The 27,140-nt window shown below is 32.9% G+C and overlaps 1 protein-coding gene across 3 annotated transcripts in view; it reads left to right on the plus strand.

Moving 5' to 3' along the window:
• The window catches only part of LOC113404000 (cyclic nucleotide-gated cation channel subunit A), a 46,769-nt gene extending 22,198 nt beyond the window's left edge, over positions 1–24,571 (plus strand). The window contains exons 3-10 of one of the 3 annotated variants that reach the window (XM_064220453.1): positions 795–978; positions 19,879–20,112; positions 20,426–20,585; positions 21,641–21,786; positions 22,291–22,413; positions 22,502–23,407; positions 23,763–23,944; positions 24,103–24,571. In XM_064220453.1, the coding sequence (XP_064076523.1) occupies positions 795–978; positions 19,879–20,112; positions 20,426–20,585; positions 21,641–21,786; positions 22,291–22,413; positions 22,502–23,407; positions 23,763–23,944; positions 24,103–24,364 (2,197 nt within the window). In that variant the 3' untranslated portion in view covers positions 24,365–24,571. Of the gene's footprint in view, positions 1–794; positions 979–10,418; positions 10,744–19,878; positions 20,113–20,425; positions 20,586–21,640; positions 21,787–22,290; positions 22,414–22,501; positions 23,412–23,762; positions 23,945–24,102 lie in introns of those variants that run through there. The other 2 variants (XM_026644721.2, XM_064220454.1) reach the window with 2 other exon arrangements.
• The last annotated feature ends 2,569 nt before the right edge of the window (positions 24,572–27,140 follow it).

The following is a 27,140-nucleotide window of genomic DNA, read 5'->3' on the forward strand; positions in this document are numbered from 1 at the left end:
AAGGCCTCCTCTCCCGTTGAGGAGAAGGTATGGAGCATATTCCACCACGCTGCTCCATTGCGGGTTGGTGGAATACACATGTGGCAGAATTTCGTTGAAATTAGACACATGCAGGTTTCCTCACGATGTTTTCCTTCACCGCCGAGCACGAGATGAATTATAAACAAATTAAGCACATGTAAATTCAGTGGTGCCTGCCTGGGTTTGAACCCGAAATCATCGGTTAAGATGCACGCGTTCTAACCACTGGGCCATCTCGGCCATACTGGTCTCACAATATTTAAAAAGAAAAAAAAAATAGAAAAATAAATAAATGTTCCCTTTGGCAATTATTGGGTTTCTTGTATTATTTTTACGCTTTTATTATTCATAAACTATGGTCATGCGATGTTCATCTTTTTGTATTTCGAACAAACAATTGTTCTATAAAGCACGTTGATAATAGTTATCAATTTATGATTATTATTATTAGTAATTATTATATTGTCTGACCGTGCTATCATTACCGTGAGAAACCAACAGCGTTACGTATTTATTGCTAGTTTTTTAAAAGAAAAGAAGTCTTTATTATTATTTTATTTTTTTTAATTTACATATAAGAAACCGTAACCAAATAATGTACATGCATATATCATAACTTATGAATAATATTACAATTTATACGTACTTATTCTATGAACTAAGCGGAGCCTGCGTCTCAGTCGCCAAAAAAAAATTACCTTTCAATGTAATTTGTTAAATTAAGGTAAATACACATAAGCAACAAATCCTTATACAAATTTATTTTGTTACAGTTTACGCAATGGTAAAGTGTTTACGATCACAAAAATATCTTCTACCAAACCTATATCGGTAAACACCGGGGATCAGCCTAGGAATTCGAGCTCCCACACTAGAAGAGTTATCCATCCAAGGCACAGTCGACACAATCGTTCCAATATGATGGCCGAAGAGCGCATCAACCCTTTTGATGATGAAGTAAGTGAATATTTTAATTTATTTTAAGTAATTTAGTAAGAGCCTGTCAATGTCCAACTACTGGGGTCTCCTATCCATTTGAGAACAAGGTCACGCTGCTATATAATATAATACTATGGATCGATGTGGCAGAATTTCATTGAATTTAGACAAATGCAGGTTTACTTACTATTCCTTCACAGCCGAGCACGTAATGAATCATCAGGAACAAAGCACATGAAAATCCAGTGGTACTTGCCTACCTTTGAACCCGTAATCTTCGGTTACAATGCACACTTTCTCAGGACTTTTCTCGGCTCTTAATTTATTAGGCCAGATAAAAATCAATGTGCAAGCCCGTTTTAGTCGGTACCAACCACTAGCAGTAATACTTAGTATTGTTGTGTTCCGGCATAAAGGGTGACTGAGCCATTGTAACTACAGGCACAACATAAATAACATCTCAGTTGTCAATGTTGGTGACGCATTGGTTATGCAAAAAAAATTGTTGTAATTCTATACGCCAAGTTCGAGAGAGTGATAACTACTTACCAATAGATGGCCTGTTTTCCCAATCACCTAGCGAAGCCATAAAAAAACAGTTCCAGGGAGCTAAAGTCGACCTCACATCATATGAGTATCATAAGTGAACGCTTAGATAATTTTTGTTAAGTTCATTAATTGAGTACGTAACCGTCTCGACCACCCATATAGTGGTTCGTGATAAATCCACTTGTATCAGCTTTCCATGATGGGAATAATCTTGTTCTGCTTGGAAAAAACTTGGATGATCAGACAGACGAATTACCACTGCGGCCCAGACTGCACAGCTGACTGCTTCACGGCCTGCAGAGTTGATGGATATCAATTTGGCACATTTCATCTTACACGTGCACGTTTTCTTACGATGTTTTTCTTAAGCACGAGATTAGTTATAAAGACCAATTGAGCATGTTAAAAACGTTGGATTTGCTCGAATACTCTTTTTACCATTTTTTAAGTATATTTTGAATCCTCATTAGACATTGCCGTTTTACTGGTGTACTCTGAGCTTTATGCAAGCCCGTCTGGGTAACCACCATTTCATGAACTCGCCAGATTTTCTGCCGCCATATAGCAACGCATTTTATTAGTAGTTCAGACTTGATTGAGTGAGATAATATATTTACAGGCAGAAGAGAATTTGTTATACTCTTATGTTTTATTTAAAGATTTCATCATTTAATTTCTGCCCCTGAAATCAAATATTATAATGTAAAATCAACTCAATTAAAACAATTATTTAGCAAAAAAATAACTAAATAATACTAATTAAGCTCACTCAGTTTGATTATTTGTAAACAGACTTACGACTTGTCGAGTAAGTCGATCCGAGCACTCGTTTCGATTCTACGTAAGAATTGTAAATTGTTCTTACGTATGTAACTAAATACAATGGATTTCAGTATCATTACTGAACACTTAGGACTTCTCATAAAATTAATACAAAGTAAGCTGGCCTAAAATTTTAGCATAACGGAAGGTATATTTAATCCAAATTAAACCTGCAAAAGTGTAGATCATAGCATATATTGTCCAGTGTTTTAGGACACGTGAATCTCAAACGAAGACTGTAGATTCAAAGACGGGCCGTCGTCAATGAATTGAAATATTCTTTATGTATGTTTAAATTTTGACTCCTGTATTTAATCAGTGTAATGAAATAAACTACAAAAACCACAAAAGGAGATCGTACCTTAAACCAACACTGGGGCATCTGGTTATCCAAAACATAAAACTATTAAATATTTGGTATTAATTTACCCATATCATTTTGTTTATTATTAAATATTTTTTGTCTTACAACATTTTCTAATAGCAACTGCACGTGCCAACGTCAATTTTAATACTGTCGGAGAACTTAGTTCCAAAGTCGAAAGCCTCATTCGTCTGGTGCTGGCGTCCCAACTTCAGTACACAACGTCAGCTTTACAACTCACGGACAAGTCACTTCTGAAACTTTATCAGTAAGCCTGTAAATACGAACAGAAATGTGTTAGTACTTTGTAGTACCTCTACGGTGAAATTTAAGAAACATGTTATAAACATTATATTTTGTGTCAATAACGGATCATGTTAAATCAAATTGTAGCCTTAAAGGATCTAAGACGTTTAATTTTCATTAAGCAACAGTACTGTAAGTATTTAATTGTCAAGTGTAATAGATCAGCAGTGGCGCATCCAGAGATGTCTTGAGAGCGGCTTGATCCCGCTGGGGTTAGAAAGAGTAAACTTTAATCAAGCATAAAATATTTCCTTTTTGTTTCGGTAATGTAACGATCGCTGAATTCAAGTAGCATAATAATTATCAAGTTAATTTAAAATTTGTAGCGAATGAACTCAGAGGTTTTTTTTTGGATTCCTGAGCCCCTTGTCCTCTTAACCTCGCCACTGGGTGACAATTTATATAAATATAGCCGAAGGTCAAAGTTAATATTTACGAATTTTGCCTTCAATTAAGCTGGACTTTAGCTTTATAATAAATAATCACGTTTTTTTGTACATATTCTAAGTAGAATTAAATTCATCCATTTATATTAAATATTCGAATCAAATGATATAAATTAGTTTGCATAACGTATATTGCAAATTACAAACATGGAAATGTTTATTGAAAACATTTGAAAACAAAACAAGAGTAGAATTCGTTATTGACATTTCAATCTCTGAACCCGAACTAGAAATTCTGAATCGCATTGCCACTACGCGATGGAATCCACGCGCACAAACTACGTACGAACTAACTCAAACTGGTCCTTTAATTTGGTAGCTACATAGCAAAATGAACAAATAATTTTTCGAACTATTTATTAACTCGAAAACGCTGAATTCTATGCAATAATGAAATACGGTTAAACTCTCTTTCGCTTATATTTGAACATACGATGGAATTCGAATAACTAAAACTTGCGAGGAATTATTAATTACATTTATTTACACGGCAAAAAGATGATTTTATTAAATAAATATTAAAATATTGGACAACATCACATACATTACTCTGATGCCAATGTAAGTAGCTAAATCACTTGTGTTATGGAAAATCAGAAATAACGACGGTACCACAAACACTTAGACCCAAGATAACAGAAAACTAATGAACTTTATCTACATCGACTCGGCCGAGAATCGAACCCGGGATCTCGGAGTGGCGTACCCATGAAAACCGGTGTACACACTACTCGACCACGGAGGTCGTCGAATTTTAACACACTTGTATAAAGTGATCTTATATGAATATATATTTGTGCTTATGATTTTTTATCTAGTTTTATTTTCACAGTGATTTGTCTCAAATATACTTCTAGGTAATGAAAAAGTTTCAGAATCTTTGTTTCAATAGGTCCTTGGAAGTAGAATAGGTACTTATAGTGGTTATAATAACGCAACTATTATGCTTATACCTGTTGGCTTGGACGAGGGAATCTTAAACCAAAATTCTGGGTTCAAATACATGCAAGGCATTATAATCCAATTCACGCTTATTGTTAAAATAACACGTCATATGGAATTTTCGTCGAATGAAAATCTGCCAGATATAATGCATGCAGTATTGTAAAATAATTGCCTAACCTTCTCTAGAAACTTTTTTTCTCGCAATGAAAACCTTTAGAAACCCCTTGAACCGGGTTTTGTGAGATTCCTGCCATTACGTCTAATACGTAATATCACATTCACTCCAGGTCAGCACCCCTCCGATATAAGAATGAATGGCCACAGGTGGTCAGGCCATAAGCTCGTTCCGTTTTGCATCGAGCTTTTCTTTCCGTCTCCACTCAAGAACAAAAACCTTAGTGCTCACGGTATGCCTCCAAAGTTGGCGATCGGCTGTCAATGTCTTTAAACAGAAATAAGCTACGCCACTGACCACTCTACATCACTTGCGTTAAAATTTTAGCCAGCTCTATGTCGAAGTACGATAACATATTACTAGATGGTGATCTGTCAATTAAGCGACGTATCCAAACAAATGTCTGTATCGATACTTTAGATGTGATGTATCTGTTCTGCAACGAACGTCAACATACAACCAAATATTTATATATTTATCTTGATGGTAGGGCTTTTTGCAGGCCTGTCTGGTTAGGTACCACCTAATAATTATATATTTTCCGCTAAGCAGGTGAAAAGGGTGAGTAAGCCAGTGCAACTATAGGCATAAAGGGCATAATATATTAGATCCAAAGGTTGGTGCAACATTGGCGATCTAAGAAATGGTTAATATTCTTTGCAGCGCTAACGTCTATGTCTATATACCACTTCCATGAGGTGGCCAGGTGAATAAAATATTGTTTTAAGCTGTTACCGATATATTTTTAATGAATAGACCCAACAGAATATCGACCAGAACTTTGAGCACAATATATTGAAATTCTCAGCAGTCTAAGCAAACAAGACGATAGAGCTAAATATAGTTTTATGTTTATAAAACATCGTGCATTTAACTGAAGGTAGAAATATTGAGTGCCCGTCGGAAGAAGCGTGTTAGGCGTCGTCAGAAGCGCATCCGCAACAGCCGACTTTTTATTGAAAAAAATATTGAAATACTCCGTCAGCAAATTAATATTCATTTAGCAATCGGTAACGTTGAACATTTTAAATACTTTATTTGATAGACATTTTTATGTAATAAAGTTTGTATGAAATATTTTTATTTTATTTATCTGTTCCTTTCCCTCGTGGAAATCATGGATGTAAAGAATAGCCATATCAAAGATCTCCTCGCATTTGAATATAAGTTTAGGATCTTACTTCGTCGCACTGCTCCGATGCGGATGCGTGTCAGATTTTAATGACACTCGTGCAGAATTCCTCGCATGAATTATAACCAAAAATTAACCATGTGGAAATGTTTGTTGCACGGTTTGAATCGTCACATCACAATCTTCGTTAAAGATTCAGTTGTTCTTACCACTTGGCGACCACGACTAAGAATAAAGTCCTCATTGAATTATTAGTTAAAGTCGCCTAATATACTTCGCCTATACTGTCCAGATTCGAAGCTCAGAACCACTAAAGTACGCTCAACAGATTCAACTATATGCAACTAATTTTGGTCTCATACTAAACGAAATATTAGCATAAAGAATAATTTAATGTGGCTTCAAATGCGTCCAAGATCGCTAATTCTTAATTTGAATTTCGTTAAAATTGTAAAAAACTCTCTTTACTGTATACCTTTAAATTGAATTATAAATACAAATAAGAAATATCTACAAAACCGTTCCTAGGGCTAAAAAGCGAGCATTTCCAGACAATATTTGGACATATGACTCTGCAGCGGTTTGTACGAGTAAGAGTGCTTTACAAAATTACTAAGAAAGTATTGAATAAATAAATATATTTATTAAAGTTATATTTTTTACTAATATTATATATGGAAGTAACTCTGTCTGTCTGCCTTTCTGTTGCTTTTCGAGGACATAACACTGACAACCAAATTAAACTAAATGTGGTTTGAAGCAAGCCAAGATCAAACCCCAAAATGCGAGTGACTAGTATCGAATAAATCTTGAATTCAATAAAATTAAGCAACTTGTTTTACGATTAGGACTACCTAATTTTTTCTGCGTTTAACCCAAGCATATTCTGAAATATTATGCAGTTTTTCTGAGATGCAGTCGGTTCTAAACGCTTAACATTTTTAACTTGAGAAGGTCTTAATGTAATTACTGTAAGCGAGGCCTCCTTAATTTTTGCTGCATTTAATTCTTTTCATCTCTCAGTACTCTTTAGACAAGTATGGTTTTAAATATCAGAATTCCATACCTAAACATTTGCGCTTACAAAATTTATTAGGTCAAATATATATATTGTAAGACACGATTAGATTCCTCCTCACTCCTTATCACTTAGTATATTAATCATTATAACATTATTTATATCATCATCATCATCATCCTCATAATTATTTATAATGAATATAAAATAATGCAAGAAACATCGTTTTATTTCTGAGTTATAGAATTTTCTCAATATCGACATTCACGAAATCACATGTTTTGTTATACACCAAAACCGTATAACATCGATTGACTTTAGAATTTAGATTAGACCAATCATTTCGTATGCATACGATATTATGCGTAAGAGAAATTGCTCGATATAATATTGTGTTTTAGGGTACGACTATTTCCGGACGACAAAGCGAAGCGAAGGATATTCTCAAGGATGTGTAGACAAAAAAAAACAAAAGCAGCAGCTTCGCTGATTCTGTTTTTAGCTAGTTTATAAGGCCACAGATCTCGAGGTTATGTAATGAAACTCTGGCTGGGCCATTAAAAAGTTATTGTTTTTTTATCATAAAAATCTCATTAGCTGCCAGAACTTCGTTTAGATGTTAATATTGTTGTTTTTCGGTTTGAAGGATAAGTTAGTCAGTACAGGCGCTTGTAGCAATAGATATTACTTCGCGAGGATGTAGCCGCATTGACGATAAGAAATGATTAATATATCTTACAGCATAAATATATATATGTAATAGTGACCACTTGACAGACGGCCCATTTGCTCGACCGATATAAAAAAACACTTTTGTTTGCATATACACTTGTGATTATATGGCTATGATTCACGATACGTAGTTGGTCAGTCTCCCTTAGGAATTGCTTCAGTGGCAACAATATATTACAATGAGTCTTTCATACAACTCAAATGCATACACAATGACGGCCTCAGTTTCAACGCATACAGATACGGCCTCCACTCCGCAGATTATCATCTTGGATCGAAACGCTTCACTTATCACACGAGTGTGCTCAATCCTTTTTACATGAACGATCATGAACCTAAAACTTTTCCGTTCCCTAACAGGGCTGTTACTCGTCTTTTCTCGTCTAAAATTAATCCTTCAGTATATGTATCCCTATTTCTATTAACACCGAGATTATATTTAATCAAAATGATGAGACTGGTGATTATTATTTTTTTTAAATATAAAAGATCTATGGATCGTCCCTGAAACGTATGAATTTCAGCTACAATTCCATCAATTATATATCTATAATGCGTATGGCATAGCATTGTGATGTTAAGCAGCCTGTTTAATAAGTGCAATGTATTTATTACAATTCCAATAAATATAATCGGTGGTAACCACTTACCATTAGGTGTCCAGTTTTGTCACCGGCCGATAGAACAATCTTTTATATCCTTTGCTGTATTATCTGTATCTATGTTTTAAAAAAAAAAACTGTCGGTAGATACTTCATTTGTAAATGACTTGTATATTCACAGATACATACAACAGCATGTGCATATATAGCACCTTTTAGTGCATCGTGACTTCTTCAACGCGTGCATCTTAACCGATGATTTCGGGTTCAAACCCAGGCAGGCACCACTGAATTTACATGTGCTTAATTTGTTTATAATTCATCTCGTGCTCGGCGGTGAAGGAAAACATCGTGAGGAAACCTGCATGTGTCTAATTTCAACGAAATTCTGCCACATGTGTATTCCACCAACCCGCATTGGAGCAGCGTGGTGGAATATGCTCCATACCTTCTCCTCAACGGGAGAGGAGGCCTTAGCCCAGCAGTGGGAAATTTACAGGCTGATTATTATGTTTATTATGACTTCTTCACACATAATGTTGAAAGATAACAGTTTTATAATAATTTACGAAATAAATGTGTACGACCGAGAACTCTAATCTTACTATTCGAATAGTACTAAAAATTATGTATATTTAACAAGGCAAAACTTTCATCAGTTGACAACCCTACTCTCAATATTAGGATACCAGCCTTACTGGACTCAACTATGACAAATTACTATTTGATGAGTGTGCACAAAACCGCCAGACATGGAATTCTAGATCAATTTGAATTAACAGCTTAACAGTTATTATTTCTTAAAAGTAATTTATTAATGTAAACATTCTTAAAGTACGTCTGATGTGGAGATTAGGCTTAGCTTTTATATTTTAAGTGGTAATTAGAAAATCGAATAGATTTATCGATATTATTGGGCAAAGGGGGTGGTTATAATTCCGTAGCCTATGTGTGTATGTTCGTTCCGGTGTAGATATCATACATTCACAAATGAGGCCTCGTTTACTTCGTCGTTGAATGCCACGTGACCATAGGCTGGACGTCATGTTAAATTCAATATGGCTGATATGTCTTGCATTATATGACATACAAACACTATTAAAAATGAAATCTTTCGAGCGATCTTCTTAGTATCGAACTAATTAATTATAAATTATATGAAAATAAACTTAAATCCGAGCTTCAAAGGACTTGAGCCGTGACTTCCAAACGGTTAATTATCAGCAAACCTGCATACTGCGAATATCTTACTGAGTAAAGTAAAGTGACGTAGCTGTCATAGGGAAGAATTTATTAAAATTTGATACGGCTTCAATGTCTTCGGCAGTGGTGACAGCTTACCATCAGGTGGCCCATTTGCAGAACTCCAATCGATGTCAAAAAAAAGAACGCATTTTCGCGCACTGGCACGTATAGAAAGAGTTTTTTTTTCAAAATTCATATTTTTATAAATATGATGTTTATATGCAGAGGGCTAATTTTTTCTCAATGCAATATACACTTTTCGGACATTATACGTCTACTTTAACCACGACAGTATATTGCAAGTTAACTTTGTTTGCTATACATATGTGACTGATTTAAATAAAAATAGTAAAATAACAGCTCCTCAATTACCTACTTTTTTTTTAGTATAACGTTTGAAGTATAATCTACCACGCAGCGCCAGAGTCAGTCATTTTCATAATGAATTGAATTAAGAACACAAACTAAGCACATGAAAATTCAGTGCAGCTTGCTAGGGTTTGAACATGTATTCTTTGCTTAGAATTAAAATTTTCTAAAAGTAAAAAGTGTTAAATATTTAACACTAAATTATTTCCAAATTAAATTAGTATTATATTTATAATAATTTTATAAATGATTATCAAAAGCGTCATTATTGTACGATTCAATTCTGTTTTTATCCATAACTTTTGATATTATACTTATAAAGAAATTCCAATAGCATATCAACTTGAATATCAAATAATATGTAATATTTGAACGACTTCGACATTCTTACGTATTGACTCAAAACAATTGAAACATTAAATAATTTGATAATTTTCCACAAAAAAATATACAAATAGTTAATTTATTCCGAAAGTAATTCCGAAATTTGCGGAAGAATTCAAGCAATTTACATAAAAAGTCCGAACGTATGGCATCGAAACTGATCAACTTAATGCATTCTGTTTTAAAAGGGCAATTACACTCGTGACAGCCTACAGCGCGCCATCACTATTTACAACGGACGGCGAACGCATCATAAACCGTCAGGGAAGTCGGTACACATCATGGCCTATTGTTCAACTACCTTGAACACGCATAGACTTTGTTAATCTTTAAAGTTGATGCTCACTCCGCCCGTGAGAGCGCTAGTCTTCGGAACTCCAGCGTCGCACATAGTGAGCTACGAAAAGGCCGTTCTGTCCATTCGAGAACACCTCGATGGTGACATCGTATCAGTAATTACTAGTGCTGACTAAATTTCCTTTAATTGGAGTTAGTGGCGAGGCGGTGTCGTTACCCAACCTTCTACCAATTACAGATAAAGGATCTTTCATTTCACGAAGGTTTTAATTACTCAATGTCTTATAAGAACTGCAATGTGAATGTGTAAGAATCAGTCGAGTGAGTAAGTCAGTTTAGCAACATGAGTCCGGTTTTTACTATACAGAAAATTGGACTCGGAATGTCTACGGGACAGGTGAGTTACATTTTATATAGATATGATTCTATTATATTTAAAAAAAAAAACATAATTAATTTAAATTAAAAAAGTATTATATTTTTTTTTTAAATACGTATTTCGCAATTACAGTGTCATTGAATGACAGTGTTGAAGAATTTGGATAACTGATTTTTTCACAGAGCTTATTAATATATTGTCAATGATTATTTGTATGAGAAAAGTTTTTTTCGTTTGAAACTCATCTGGTGTTTTGATAAATTATCAGTGTTCGGTTAATATTTCTTCTGGTAAAGCCACGCAGAGCTTCATAATAAGCCGTAGGTCTCGTAGCAGTCGATTAAGAGTTACCAACGAAAATGAATCATAAGTATTTTTCGCAAGCAAACGGCTGATCATAAAAATCTATCTGTCACTTTCAGTGTATTAAAAAATATGCGAAGAAATGATGATTTCATTAACATGTTTTTTTTTATTAATCATATATTTTATTGAATACGATATGCAGTTAAGTTGTTTATTCATTTCACAGTCGATTTTTTTAAAATAAATAAAACAATAAAACTACAAAACGGATGGACTTCAAGTATATGCTAAGAACTTCAGATGTATATGTTTCGAAAATCGATAGTACTTGACAATCAGTAACCTCAAGCGACTAAGGAAAGTGCGCGCCTAATCGCCCGGTTTAATAGCTGAGCAAATGAAGGTTCGTGTCTGCCGTTCATATAAACGAGTTGGAATAACAATTGATATATATATTGCGCAGGAATTGCTCTGTTAGACGGAGATAGTTTATTTCACCGCGAGTTACACTGTCCACGACTTCGATGAATGTAAATATAGAATTAAGTTTACCTCGTAGGGAAATTAAAACTACCCACGCGTTAATTCATGATTATCGATGGAGTCGACACTTGCTAGAGTGGAGACTACGCTTGGGAAACGTAGGGAATGCCCTATGGCGAGGTGGCTAAACGGCTTAAAAAGATGATTTGTACGTAATAAATGCATGTCTGCCCAAGATCAGGATTGTTGGCGCTCTATATCTGTGGACGGCAAAAGGCTGAAAAACGCCAATTCAATCCGTTCATTGGTATAAATGATAAGTATACATTCCATACTGGTAGTTTCACTAACTCTACCTTGGGGTAAATCCTTAATCAGTTATTTTGTAAAAGAAAAATACATTTTAGTGCTGTTTCAGTATCTGTTGTAGTATCATACGCAACGACATATTTGATCCCATTGTACAAGAACTAGTTGATATTTCTTATAGTGATAATATCAAAGGTGATCACTTGAGACGTTGATCATGTGTCCGGTTGTAATAACAAGGAAATGAAAAGACTGGCACACAAAGAACTATTTCCACATATTAAATGTACAGACACGACCAATTACTGCTCTATATATAGACAAACTTTATTGTGCTTAACAGTAGTCTGATAAGAATGTCACCAGTAATATAGTTGTCAAGTAAAGTTTTGTAAATTGTACGAGAAAATGATTTTATATATAATAATTGTGGCATCTATAATGTACTTTGATCGTGATAGTTTATCGTACTATAATATCTAAAAACGACCATTATAATATTTAATTGTATAAATTTCACAAGTCTCCTCTCATAAGATAATAAAAGATATTACATTCTGTATGGCTTTTATTCCTTGGTGATCTATGACAATGAGATACATTACTCCACAATACGCATTTGAAAGATATTATATTTGCCAATGAACACGAGGTGAATTAAGAACACAAATTAAGCACATGTTAAGTCTGAGATTGTTGTGCTTGGATGCACCCTCTGGATCAACTCACGTGGATTTTAATCAACTCATACTGTTAAAGAGAAAGATTGGAGCGTATAATTTCAAAGAGAAAGAGTGGGCGGTTCCGAGAACTATCGATATTTAGACTCGTCATAAACCAGAGTGCTATACTTCTCCGATGATGATCAATTCTTGGAACATTAATAATATGGTTTCTTAAACATATTTTGAGGCGAAGAGGAGATCGCCATAATACTTGTTGTGATCAAGCTTATGTCACTCTATGTCACTAGACTTGTTTACTCAGTAAATTTTCATATTTAGCGAGCTAAAATATTTAACGTTGTTTATAATATTATCTCTGAACGTAGCAGTTACGTAGGTGACGTAACATTATTATAAAATTGATGTTTATAAGTGATGTGTCGGGCAACGATTAATTTAGTTTCTTCCGTGCAAGCTAATGTTTACCTCACTTTTTAAAACTAAATCCACGTTCATTTGAGAATCTGAAAAATCAAAATATACCTAAATCAAGTATGCTTTTACAAGATATTTTGAAATATTTTTATTTAGGTCATTTTACAAAACTACATTAATTGTAGCTACCAACCTGGATCAAACCAGACGACTATGAATATATTACGCGTAATTTATTAATTAGTTGAATATTTTATTTAAAAAAATAAATAGTAAAACTATAATCTGTAAAATTAACAAAAAACAAATATTAAACATGTGTTTAAATTTATTAACTTCAAAGTGACATATTCTTGGAAGGTAATTCAAGTTCAAATAGCGCCTATGTAGCTTGGAGTGTTCCTTTTTAATAAGTTCCACCTGCACCTTGTGGACTTTAGCCATAGAAATAGGTCTGAACAAAGAACTCTATATTCTGTGCTTTTTTAGTGTTGCCATATATAAAAACACTGAAATTGAAATGAAAACATGTGGAACATAATGTACCTATAAAAAGTCCATTGTGACGTATATTTCATTTTAACATATACATATATATATAACACCCACGTCTGCCAGATTCTGCTAGTTTAAATATAAAAAAGCTTTTGCTTTAAAATTACATTTTGATATTTCAGCAGAGCGTGAATAATGAAGTTACATAAACTTAAAGGGAACTGCAACAGAACGTATGAAAATTTAATTGCCTTGACATCGTCAAAGGCATCATACTTTTAATTAATTTAAATTTTTGTTCGAATCACTTTGAACAAACAGCCAATTTAATTGATTGAATCCGACAGCCTGTTCGTCCGTGGCTGTCTTCGTCACGATTCATTGCTATTTGTTAATGAGGCAATTGTCAATCACGCGGCGTTACTACGGGCGGTATACGTCGTTAATAATACACCCTTCGGACTTATTCTGATGTCATATTATGTGTATTTGCATTTTTATTACGCGAGATCAGTTTCGCATTGTTTTTTTTTTTAGATAGCATTTAAGTACTTGGTTTTAATTTCAAGTCGACTTTGAATATGAAATTGTGATAGGCTGTAGTCAGATATTACGTTATGTAATATGTTTATGTTTGATTGCATAGTTGGTATTGTGACTAGCGTATTAGGGAGCGAATTGGTTCTGGGCTCGAACATCGGATCAATCCAGTTTTATGTCGAGATATCTTTGATAGCATCCTGGAATTTGAATTATCTGATTGTCTATCGTTTTAGATTACAAGCAACCCGTCCAGGCTTCGCACGGATGCAATTTATTATTAAAGAAAATTATATGATATATCATATATAAGAAGTTTATTTATAAATATAAGTTTTAATACTCAGGAACTATGTAGATTTCTACCAGTGAATATTTCTTACCCCCCCCATACAAACAAACAAATGTCAATTCTTATTATATTAGTATCGATGAAAATCAGAGGATAGATACTTTTTTGGGCATATAAAATAATATTCTCTGCAGATTTTCATTTTAATATATTGTAGTACTAACAAGATCAGTGTCTCGTTTATCTGTGCGATGTTCCGTCTAAATTAGCAATAAAATATTAGAAAATAATTAAATTAAATTTATTACCAATCATTAGCGACCAAATCTTTAAATATTTTATCATTTTTTTAAATTGCTCGACGTCGTTACGTGTATAGTGTTGCTCGTCGTCTTCAATTTGTAATGATCATTAACTTTTCTTCATATTAATGACAAGGACTTAATATATATAGTATATGTTTTCCAGTGGGATATTCATATATTTTATGAGCCAAATGAACAATATTAAAACGCTCAACTAAACACACACAAACGTAGCACTCAAACTTTACAGATAGCAAACCTCATCATCAATCATTCATCATCATGTTTTTATTTTAAAATTAATGTAACTTCGGTTGAAGGTACAAATATTATTAATTGTTTCATACTTAATGACTTCTTCGCGAAGCGTAAATGACATATATTTCTTTAATCACGATATATTATAATCGTGATGAAATAGTCGTCGGACACTTTTTAAATCGATTCCTTTCAATTGACATAATTTATTTTACGAAAACGTAAAACATCAATAAAATATATCTAGGTACTACTAATTTTGCAATATTTTTTCTCACGTTTGCTCTCGCCAAGGGAATATTGTGTTAAATTTCTATGACTGATGTGATGTGAAAGTAAAATTCATCATTATTATATTTATTTATTTATATGGACGTAATTAATTTCTAACGCAATACGTACAGATAATAAAAAAAATATATTCATCGAATAAAATCATGTATGCATACCAAATAATTCTTACATCGAAGTGGATTTATTCAATTAATATATTTCATTTATTATCATTATAATAATTTATTTAATTTTAACGCGAGCAATGAAATATACCGTCGTAATATATTACGCTAACAAGCATTGTATTGTAGAAATGGGATTTGTCAAACCTGGTATAACCGGAGCGTCCATTTGTAGAGCTTAGCCCTTATAACCCTATTTACAATATCCAATACGCCCGGAGCTGTTCAGAGTATTGACCATTCGACGATTGAACAATCAGCTAATGGCTAACTCACCACATGTGAATTTAAAATTGTCAATTTCTTAAAACACAATAAATTACTCGCTTAACTCTTACACGTGGAAATGTTTAGGCTTATTTATATTCAGAGAGCATATCCATCGCCATGACACCGCCATGGTCTTGATGACAATGGCGAACAGTTTCAAAACTACAAGGAAAATTACATAAGATAACTCTTTCGAGGAAGCTACGTTTAAATAGTGCGTGTATCGAATTGCTATTGTACTTTAAAAGTGCCAAGGTTCAAATTCGATGGTTGCATTTTAAACTTTAAATTACGATACGTAAAATATAAGTAAAATGTGTAAATGACGTCACAGGCGCCCCATCAACTGTCAAATACTAAACATTATAAAAGCGAAAGTGACTCTACATGTTCCTCTGTCTGTTAAGCCTTTCGCTGCTAAGCCCTTGAATGACAACTAGTTAGTTAATAAATAAAGTGTTAAATTAATAAAAATATTAATAAGTAAAGGCGCCACGTATAGAAAAGAGGGGGGGGGGTGTTAGAAGGTGGCGGAGGAGATTGGGCATGGATACACATAGATGTACCCACTACAGGCTTTGCTCACGTTTTAGGGGTTAGTCGTCAGGCGTCAGTCGTCGTTAGCCTATGGCCGTCCTAGCCCAAATTTCATTGAATTCGTTATATGGTTTAACTATGTCAGAGTAACAGACAGACAAAGTAACTTTCGCTTTTATAATATTACTATGGATTATGTCTATAAAAAAATAAGCATGACTAGTTTATTTTGTGACTCTAGCTTATAAGGTTGCAGTTCCTTAAATCGGACCAAGAATAATGATGTTCTGTCATAAAATCAGTAGCAATCTAGTGTTAGGAAGTTGACAATGCTCGGCAGAGCACGTGAAGTTGTTATAAAAAAAAATGTCCACAGAATATTAGTTCATTACATGGATTTGATTGTTACTCAAATTACTATCTCGTACTTATTCCTATACTTAGCAGACTTTAGTCTCTGTCCCGTTTTTAAGTTTTACATAATATATAACGTACACTATATTTGTTTCCTTTAATATTCATATTATTATACAAACTAAAATGATTTTAACGGCTCGCTTGGATAAGCTAGATGGATGCAGCCTGCTTTCAATTTAAAATTGGAAATATACTTTTTTGTTTTTGTAATTCCACGTGTAACCTCGCTAGGAATATAGATTTTAGAAATATCGGATTCGAGCATACTTTTTATATTTTTTGCTAATCCTCTAAATTTCGGATTAATTCATTCACGCCCAGTTGAAAATCTATTCTATAGAATATTCAATGAAACCTAAAATCACGATAAGCTATGTACGAAACCATTTTAAATTGAACCGACACACAGATACACAATTGCTCAACCAAATATCCCTTAATGTAAGTACGTGTAACCACACGGGGGGAAGACTGTTCAATATAGGCCTTATACCCATTAATCTGACTATATAAGATTTTAAATTAACAGGTTATTTTTATTACTCGATCGATATTTCGACATTATCTACGAATGTCTTGTTCACGAGACTCAGTGTCTTGTGTACGAATGTCTTGTTCTCGAGCTCCACCAAATAAAAATAAAAAACATGGTAAATATCCCGTTTAAAATACTGATCGCCTCCAGGCTGTTTCGAATAACTAAAATATAATTATTATTGTACATGCAAAATGGAAAAAAAAAAAATATCCCGCTGAGTTTCTTTCGCCGGTTCTTCTCAGGTCCGAGGTGCTAAATTCCGAACCGGTGGTAAATTTTTGACAATCAATAAGCAAGTGTAAACACTTCTATATTGAATAAAGATTTTTGATTTGATTTTGATTTGATTTGATTTGATAGTAATCTGACAATTATAAATATGTTATAAACAAAAATTAAAGCATAATAATATGATTAAACCTGCAAGTCCCCTGCTGTTGCAATTGTCCATGGCCGATGGTAGCCTTCACGATTGCCACCGTATAAAAAAATTTAAAGTATAAAAAACATACATTTAAAAAAATATCATATTTATATATTAAAAGCACAGTTACCAATATTTCAACTTGTTCCTATTATCACATTTTTATGGTGATTTATTTATTATTATGACTTATTTCTTTATAAAACACAACAGTTTGAAAAAAACACATCTCAGGACAGAGAACTTACAACTTTAAATCATACTTATTTAAGACATAGTATTATCATTTCACCTTGAAACTTGACACTAGTGCAATCTGAAATTTCCATATATATCGGAACAATATCCAACATAACACATAAACATAATTATAACAGTAAACGTCGCTTATCTCTTACTGGACAATTCGCGAAAAAGTTCTTCAGTAAGTTATAAAATCGTTTTTATAAAAAAAAATATTGTGTTTCCGTGTGAATCCGAATTTTCGAAACAAATTGAAACAATACAATGCAATTGAATTTCGCTTTTCATTCGTCAAGTTAAACTACTGAATTGTTCGAGATAAATTGTAACATTCGATAACATAACTTTTTAACATTATATTTAATTATATATATTTTTATGTTATGTATAGGTACAAATTTTATATATGGTTTTCAGTATAGAGTTGTCTAATTTTTTTTCTTTATAATATCGTGCAGGTCTGCGATAGAGCCGATCTAAGCCTATTTCCTATTATAGATCGTTTAAATACAATAATTTTTAGTCGACAAAATGTAATCGCAAAATTCGTTGTATCGAGATATTTCGATATTAAATCCATGAATTTCAATGACATGACTGTTCAACGGGCGGCCATGTTTGACGTTTGCAGGTGCGTTCAGAAAGCTGTGTAAAAAATGATTATTGTTAGTTTTCACCACCTAAATAGAAAATATAGATGTTTAATACTCAAAACGTTTATAAAAAGTTATATTAGAAGTAAATGATAAACCGTATTTGTTTAGTTTTATATATTTCACCAGAGCGAAGCCGGGTTTTCATCTAGTATGCGTTATAATTATTAACAAATGTGTATTAAATTTTAGATACGGCATATATAACTACAGCAATTATTGCATTATCCCGATTCCTTATATTATCCTATCTAAAAGTCTGTAAGAGATTATTTAAAATAATAAGGCCGTCTATATACTCCCTAAACTGAATAAATTATAATGTATTTAACTTTCCTTTTAAGTATTGTTGTGGTAACTAAAATATTTTTCTTTCTTTTCTTTTCTTCGCTTTAATCTCACAAAAATGATTGATATTTTTCTTTTATAAAATGATATAATACCCATACTAAAATTAATAAATTCATTTCTTATTAATTACAAATAATAATAACTTATTAATAACATGAACATAGAAAGTTTAATATATCACTGGAACTAAAACTAAAACCATCTTCCAATCTATGCCTATCATGTATATATATATCTGTTAGTAATATATATATGTTATACGTCTCACGATTGTTGGATGATTAAATAGCTATATTTTATGGTCGTCATAAACCTTCCTCCATGGCTAGATGCTCAATACTAGAACTTTGCCTAACGTTTTTAAACTACCGTGACGTTTGAGTTATAAAAGCTTTATGGTATTTACGAAGCTGAAGAATGTGTACTCGTCAATTGCACATAACGAGAATTCGGGTCATATCCCTCACAGTTTCGAATATTGAAAGCGAAATATTTAAAGCCTCCACGATAATTCAGCATCGATTTTAGCAGATTTATCATACTGTACAGTTTTTTTCATGGTATAAGTCGGATGTACGATTGGGTTACCTTATGGTCACCACTGCCGATAAATTGACGCTGTAAAAATTATTGGCGATGTAATCATGGTTATATCCTTACATCGCCTATACGCCGCCAAACTGGGAACTCAGATGTTATGACCCTTGTCCCTGTAGTTACCTACATAGTTATATATCATCAGCGTATAAGTATAATATTATTAAACGTGTAAATGTTCCGGAAGACAATCTTCATTTATTTATTGTCAATGCACAATACATTGTCGTGTATAGTCAAACTTAAATTATGGTGCTGCCTGGTAAATAAAAAACGTGTAGGACAAAGAAAATAAGTTTACAAATTAAGGATAGACCATAGGCATGGACAAAATATAAAGGTACCATTGACAAGTTACAATTAATGACGTAGTAAATGGACATTAATTTCTTGTAACAGTGTTCAGTTCAGTTCTAAGTGACTGTGTGTCTAAAATAAATCTTAATTTTACTTACCATTAAAAAATATCGGAAATCTTGTTTAATATTTTTTTCTCGCTACATCGTAGTCTACTGTTTTTTATGATGACAGAAATGTTGATATGGTAGCCATTAATATTTCATTCATTTTATAACAGCCGCCTAAAGATGATCAGCCAGGATGTTTTCGACGGCAGTTCCACCGGATTACTCGCAATGTCCGCCAACGGATTAGTGGCGAGGGTCGATCGAAACCACCCGATTGGTTCCTTGATAAGTTTTCGACTCAAACCTTCACCGACCCCGAAGAACCACTGTACCAGGCAAAACGATCCAAGTTCCTTTGTGGACTTAAACTGGCATTCGATCCAACAGAACAAGCGCATTATCGGGTACGTACAAACGGTTTTATTATAAATAATTTCTTATTTAATTTTATAGATTACATAATTTGTAACATAACCAACATGAGTGGTGCCGCTAAGTATACAAATAATTGCTTATTAACATCAATGATAATTACATCGGCCGCCCTAAACTTAGTATCGTCGAGACATTCGCAGAATAATAGAAAATATCTAAAGTGAACAGTTCACGCAAATATAACCAAGCTGAACTGTGACTAATTTCTGACCGATCAACTTAGATGGCAAATATGATAATTTTATATGTTCTTGTCTAATTTGTTTACTATATCTCTGCCAGTGGCTCACTATCGTCTCCCTGGCCATACTGTATAACGTCATATTCGTTATTGGACGAGCGGTTTTCTGGAAGCTGGACGAACTCACCACCATGTGGTTCGCGGTCGATTACCTCTGTGACATCATTTACATCATCGATACGATTATACATGCTCATGAAGGTACGTTTACTATCTTATCAATTATGATACTCTTGAGAACAATATTGAATTAATAAGCTACGGGCCGTAATAATATTATGTTTATATATATATATAGTATATTATTTAAGATGACTATGCGACATTATGCGAATTTCTAATGAAATATGGATTTTAGTTATTTAATAGCAAGCGAATGTCACGTCTTTCGTTGTTGAATATTTTCCAGGAGAATGCTCGTGCCTACAATTATATTGATATCTTGTGTGAGAAATACGATTTGAAATAAATTTCCAATCAGTTCATGTTATTTTGCATTTGAAGCTCATTCCTTTCTGTTCAAACGGACGCTGCATAAGCAACCTTCAACATAATTATTTCTTATGACTTATTATTCATAGATTTAAATCGAGTGTAGTATTCGACATAAGGTCGTAACTCAACTATTTGACATCCACATACATTGGGCCGCGCCTTGCGTCATCAAATTTAGCTAACGCGTGGACAAACAACTCACCCCGCCCTCACTTTCCGCACAAATACTCTGAATCGAATGATCTTGATATCAAAGGACTATTCGATATGGTGAACTAAAAAAAATATGTCATTTCAAAATTTTTCAAAATATGCTTATTCGGTAATTTGATAGATTAGTAATTTTTTAATTTTAATAAAATTAAGAAGCTCAGAAGACAAACATTTTACCATTCGAATTGAACGAATCCCAGTCGCTAGGATTTTTAAAATTCAACAACAGTAGCTAATGGCACTAGTTTCCGAAAAATTTTCATTTCGTATCTATTATTTGTTTCGACTTAGACAGAAATGATATTTAATGAATTACGATGTGTTGAAGTAAATACGTGACATATTAAAAAGTCCTTCGTATTTTAACGATCGTGAGATATACGAGTACGCAGATGTTTGATATTGTAAGCGACTACAAATATTTGTGCTACTTGCTGCGATTAAATGTTTGATTTAATTAAGCTCGATTTAAATTTGTTGATACCTTTTTAATGGACTGAATGAACGTTGAAGTCTTCATATTGAAAATGGTAAGATGTAAATTTCAGGTTATTTAGAACAAGGACTCATGGTAAAGGATTCTCATTACCTTAGGAAAAATTATATGAAATCTGACGCATGGCCCTACGATGTTCTCTCCCTTTTACCGACGGACATAGCTTACTGCTGGTGGACTCCAGGATCCTGCAGCTACGTGAGTCGATCATATCATTAAAATAATAATATATTTCGTATGTATGTATTTCATCTAACACTTTGGACTAAAACAAATGTTTGGCCAATAATTCAGTATTAGTGGTGAAAAGATAGGCTAGATTATTAAAATGTATAGCTTTGTTTCACAAAGGTAATTCAGATTTCTACTGTGGATTTAATACTATTTTGAATAGATCAGACTTTCAATACATTTCCGTTGTGCACTCTTTTTTCTTATGGTTATATAATGATGATTATACAATGAGTATATTTATCATTGTATAATCGTACTACACTTCGGTTGATAAAAACTTAAGGTCAATATAAATTATCACATATAGCACAACCAGATTTACAATTAAAGCCATCTTGTATTTTAGATTTGGTAAATAAGTTCAGGGTACCTACAAGGCGAGATAAATCGAACTACAATAAACATTCCAACCAAACACATTCTTTAGCTTTGTTATTACTGAAAGTGTCAATATTGGTTGTGTTCCAGGATCGTTTGCCGTGCCCTGTTATTGTGCGACTTAATCGGATATTTCGCCTGCCTCGAATGTGGGAGTGGTTCGACCGCACCGAGACCGCGACTAGTTTTCCGAACGCTTTTAGAATTTGCAAGGTCAACTAAAATTAGTAACAACAAACTAATTAATGATCATTTATCATTCATCTAAATAATATAAATAAAAAATATTTTGATATTCTAGGTCGTAATGGCAATCTTAGTCCTGATTCACTGGAACGCATGCCTCTACTTTGCGATCAGCTACGCTGTTGGATTTGGCACTGACAATTGGGTATATAACATCACCGGAGCTCAGAATGAAACGTTGGCACACCAATATATTTACAGCTTTTATTGGTCAACGTTGACGTTGACCACTATTGGCGAGACTCCCCAACCAGAAATTGATGTCGAGTATGCATTTGTAGTGGCAGACTTTCTGGCAGGAGTTCTTATTTTTGCAACTATAGTAGGCAATATTGGTTCTATGATCTCTAACATGAACGTGGCGAGAGTTGAATTTCAAAACAAGATGGACAGTGTTAAACAATATATGGCTTTTCGAAAAATAACTGGTGACTTAGAGGCAAGAGTGATCCGCTGGTTTTCCTACACATGGGCGGAGAGTGGAGCTTTGGATGAAGAAAACGTATTATCATCTTTACCGGACAAACTGAAAGCCGAAATCGCTATTCGGGTTCACCTCGAGACACTGCGCAAAGTACGGATTTTTCAAGATTGCGAGCCCGGTTTACTTGAAGCTTTGGTGCTGAAATTGAGGCTGCAAGTATTCAGCCCTGGTGACTATATATGCCGCAAAGGTGACGTTGGCAAGGAAATGTACATCGTGAAGCGGGGTAGGCTTCAAGTGGTAGCCGATGACGGTACAACCGTCCTAGCTACTCTGAGTGCAGGATCAGTTTTCGGAGAAGTCAGTGTTTTGGAGATTGCTGGTAACCGCACCGGTAACAGACGCACAGCTAACGTCAGGTCATTGGGCTATTCCGATTTATTCTGTCTGGCTAAGAAAGATTTATGGGAAGCTCTTGCAGACTATCCAGATGCCAGGGCTACTTTAACTGCACGCGGTTGTCAATTACTGCGTAAGGTTTGTAAGTTGATCTCACCTAGTCCGATCGTGTGTTTACACCGAATTAAAAGTTGTAAGTTTTACATATAAAAAAAAAAGTTTTTTTATAGTCTGTTGAAATTGAATTTTTTTAAAGCATTTTAACATTTATAAATATGTATTAAGACTATTTTATTCATTTTATAATATCATTGCATTCGTTTTCGTTTAAATATAATTAATTATTTGCAGATAGATATCATATAGATCTTTTTAGTTAGTAAGTAGTACAAGTAGGAGAAATACTAGTACTAGAAGTTGTCGTTGTTTATTTATCTCAAAGTTTAACTCTGGCAATTTTTCGACACATACTAATATAAAACAAATTTTATAGGACGGACTACTCGATGAAACAATATTCGAAAACGCTCAAACGACCCAGCAAAGCTTAGAGGATACCGTTCGCAAATTGGAATCTACTGTTATTAGTTTGCAAAATCGTTTGCAAGTATTACTGGCTGACGTTGGAGAAAAACAAGCATTGTTGAAGCAGAGATTAAATAGACTTGAGACAAGGTAATGCTAATATTAAACCGTTTACATTTAAGACATTTGCACTGTTTCCATTTGTATTTGGCAAAGCGAACTTTTAAATTTGCGACATCAGTTTTGCCTGGCGAATTATAAAAATCGCTTTATTTCAAATCGATCTATTTCAATTGAGCATATTTCAGGGCCATCGAAGCTGAAAAAAAAATGAACTCTCTTGGTCCAGAGGAATTACGCCATCAGATTGTCAGGTCACGTGAAGAGAGAGAAACCATTGGAAATGCACAAGGGGGTTCTTTCAGGAGCCTGAATCAGCCAGCCTGTCCTGCTAGGGAACGAGGACACTCCCTCAGTGTTGAGCGTAGCCCAGGTCTATTGAATGTCAAAACTGAGCCGAGAAGCAAGTCATTACGACTGAAGCGGATTCAAATTGATGCTTCAAAGTGAATCTGTACAATCGTAACGTTTGATTAATTTAGAAATGTATTGTTGGTCTAGAAAAGAGTTTTCGAAAATCGAAATTTACGTTTTTGTAAATTATTTTTGATACCTGGAAAAGGCTTTATATGAAAACGTTTGGACTCTAAATTTAAGAGATGATTGTGAATTATACTTTCGTGATGGAACACGGTTTGTGTTGGTGCTGAAGGGAAATGTTAGAAACGTATTTGATTATATTTTTTTTTTATTTTGATTGTTTTCGTACCAAACAAATGTGACATATGAAAATAAATGTCAAATAAATGTCAGCCAGTGATTTTGAAAACGTATTAATCGTTCGATATTCTTCGAGATTTATTTAAACATACATATATTGTTTTAGAGCCCTATTCAAAATTCGATGGTAATGAAGATTATTCCTGAAAGTAATTTTATCTGATCGATTTTTTGCTCATAGTTTAAACTATTTATTGTAAATCTTTTCTATGTATACATGTAATTTTCATATGAATTTATACTATATATTACAGTCAATGGTGCGTGGCTTTAACTAACATGGACGTAATTAATATTATATTTATTATCCTAATATACACTTCTTTTACATTATATTTAACTATATATATATATATATATATAAATTTATACTATTATCTTGTGTATGTTTAGGAATAGAATTCCACTTATAAACTAGTAAAATAACTACATAGTCTCTATTGCCAAATATATTACCAAAGGTTTCATGGTTATAATTAAAAATATATTAAAAAAGGTAGAAAAAAAGTTCCAATTTTAAATGTTCTAGTTACATAAGTTATGATTCAGTAATAATGCTCTAAGTCTGCGATAATCGAAAGAATACCTTTTAAGTTTATAGAAGTTTTATTACAGCTAGGTTATTCTACATATTATTTCCGATATAAAATCGTTCTATATAAGGTTAATTTTATGCCAGTTTGTTATTTTATTAATAATTAGTAAAATGATCTCAATTATTTAGATATATTTTTTTTATTTATTATATCCGATTTGAGCGTTTGATTTGAATTCAATTACTTGCGAATTAAAAGTACTTACGTTATATTTTTATTATTTCAATTACATAATATGTTAGTTATAACTTAATCAATATTTATAGGATAAATATTTACTCAAAACATAGGGTTATTCGATTTCCTTAGCGGTTAAGATGATTATAAGAAATTAAAAAAAATATAAAAGCACAAAAAAATTCTCTTTATATTCCATATTTTAGAAATCTATTCCAGTTTTTAGAAATATATTCCATATTTTAGAAATATATTCCATATTTTAGAAATATATTCCAGTTTTTAGAAATATATTCCACTTTTTAGAATTATATTCCACTTTTTTGAATTATATTCTACTTATTTCGACATAACTTGGGCATTGTGGACTTTTCGATGCATTTTCCATTAAATCACGCTTGTCTTACGTTTATGAGTTTGTAACAAATGATTTAAAATATACAATTTTTCTTATCGACACTGTGACACAGTATAGGAGTGTGAATGTATTTAAGGCAGTTTATGAGGTATTATATAACTTAATCTATTATTATATTCCCGAATTTTATGTCATAGATTAAGTATTATGTGTTTGTTATGAAGTTAGAACCCGTTGAAGATCACATACGTCTGACATCGCTCGGCGCGCATAAAATTGTTTCTTTGATTTTTTATTGAACTAGAAATTATTTGATTAGTTATATTTCATCTATAGGCCGAATGATGAAATTTAATTAAATAAATAATTCAAAGTTAACGATAGTTAAATCAAAGTGACAATATTTATGTAGTGATGGAGCGTGTGTAATCTTTAAAAGGATCTAGCTGTATAACGACAAACATCGTATATTTCAATATTATATAATATTACTCTATTTAGTGATATGTAGTGGTAGAATTCAGTGTCTATTATTACTCAAATAAATGTTAGATAGCGATATGATTTTCATTTCTGAATCCAACTCCTCTTAGTTAACACATTGAATATACCTTCCCTAACACTAAATAACTTTTCTTCGTGTATATATAAATGAATCAATTACATACATGCAACGATTCTTAAATATATGAGTGATTTATATATATAAATGAAATTAAAATTCGATTGCAATCGAAACAATGTCAACATGAGTTTGATTGTTAGTTTAAATGTGTAGGAGATAAACATTGCCAAGAATTACATTAAAGGCATTTATTAAAAAGTCAAATAAAATTTATAATCAATTTAAATTAATAGTTAAGTGATATTCACATAAATATAATATAAACTACATATCCGGCTTCGATCGGATAGAATATGGATAGGGTAATGGATAAAACAGTTGATAGACAGTAGCAATTTTTATCTTAATTATTAATATATATCTCATGTAAAAAATAAAATCATTTAATTTTTATCAATCAATAATTACATTTTTAATTATAGTTTAAAAAAATATTGTATTATATTATTTATTGTGTCATAGTCACTATGCAAAGTGTTATAAACTTCAGTTTTAACAGGTAAATAACATAACGAATTGACACTTTTAGATCCTCGATTGAAATGTTATGATTTTGCACTTTAGTCCATGTATATAGCATCTACCGATAGATAAAAAAGGATTGAAATATGAATGTGCTTACGCGACACAACCCAAGCACTTTATTTTCGCGCTACAATCGTGTGCCCGTAACAAAAGCAAATACTCATATAATATTAACGCAAGGAGCAATGCAAGGTGAGCAGCATTCACCTCACAAACGTGCATCGA

This window comes from Vanessa tameamea, chromosome Z (genome assembly GCF_037043105.1).
Source record: "Vanessa tameamea isolate UH-Manoa-2023 chromosome Z, ilVanTame1 primary haplotype, whole genome shotgun sequence".
NCBI classification, from domain to species: Eukaryota; Metazoa; Arthropoda; class Insecta; order Lepidoptera; family Nymphalidae; genus Vanessa; species Vanessa tameamea.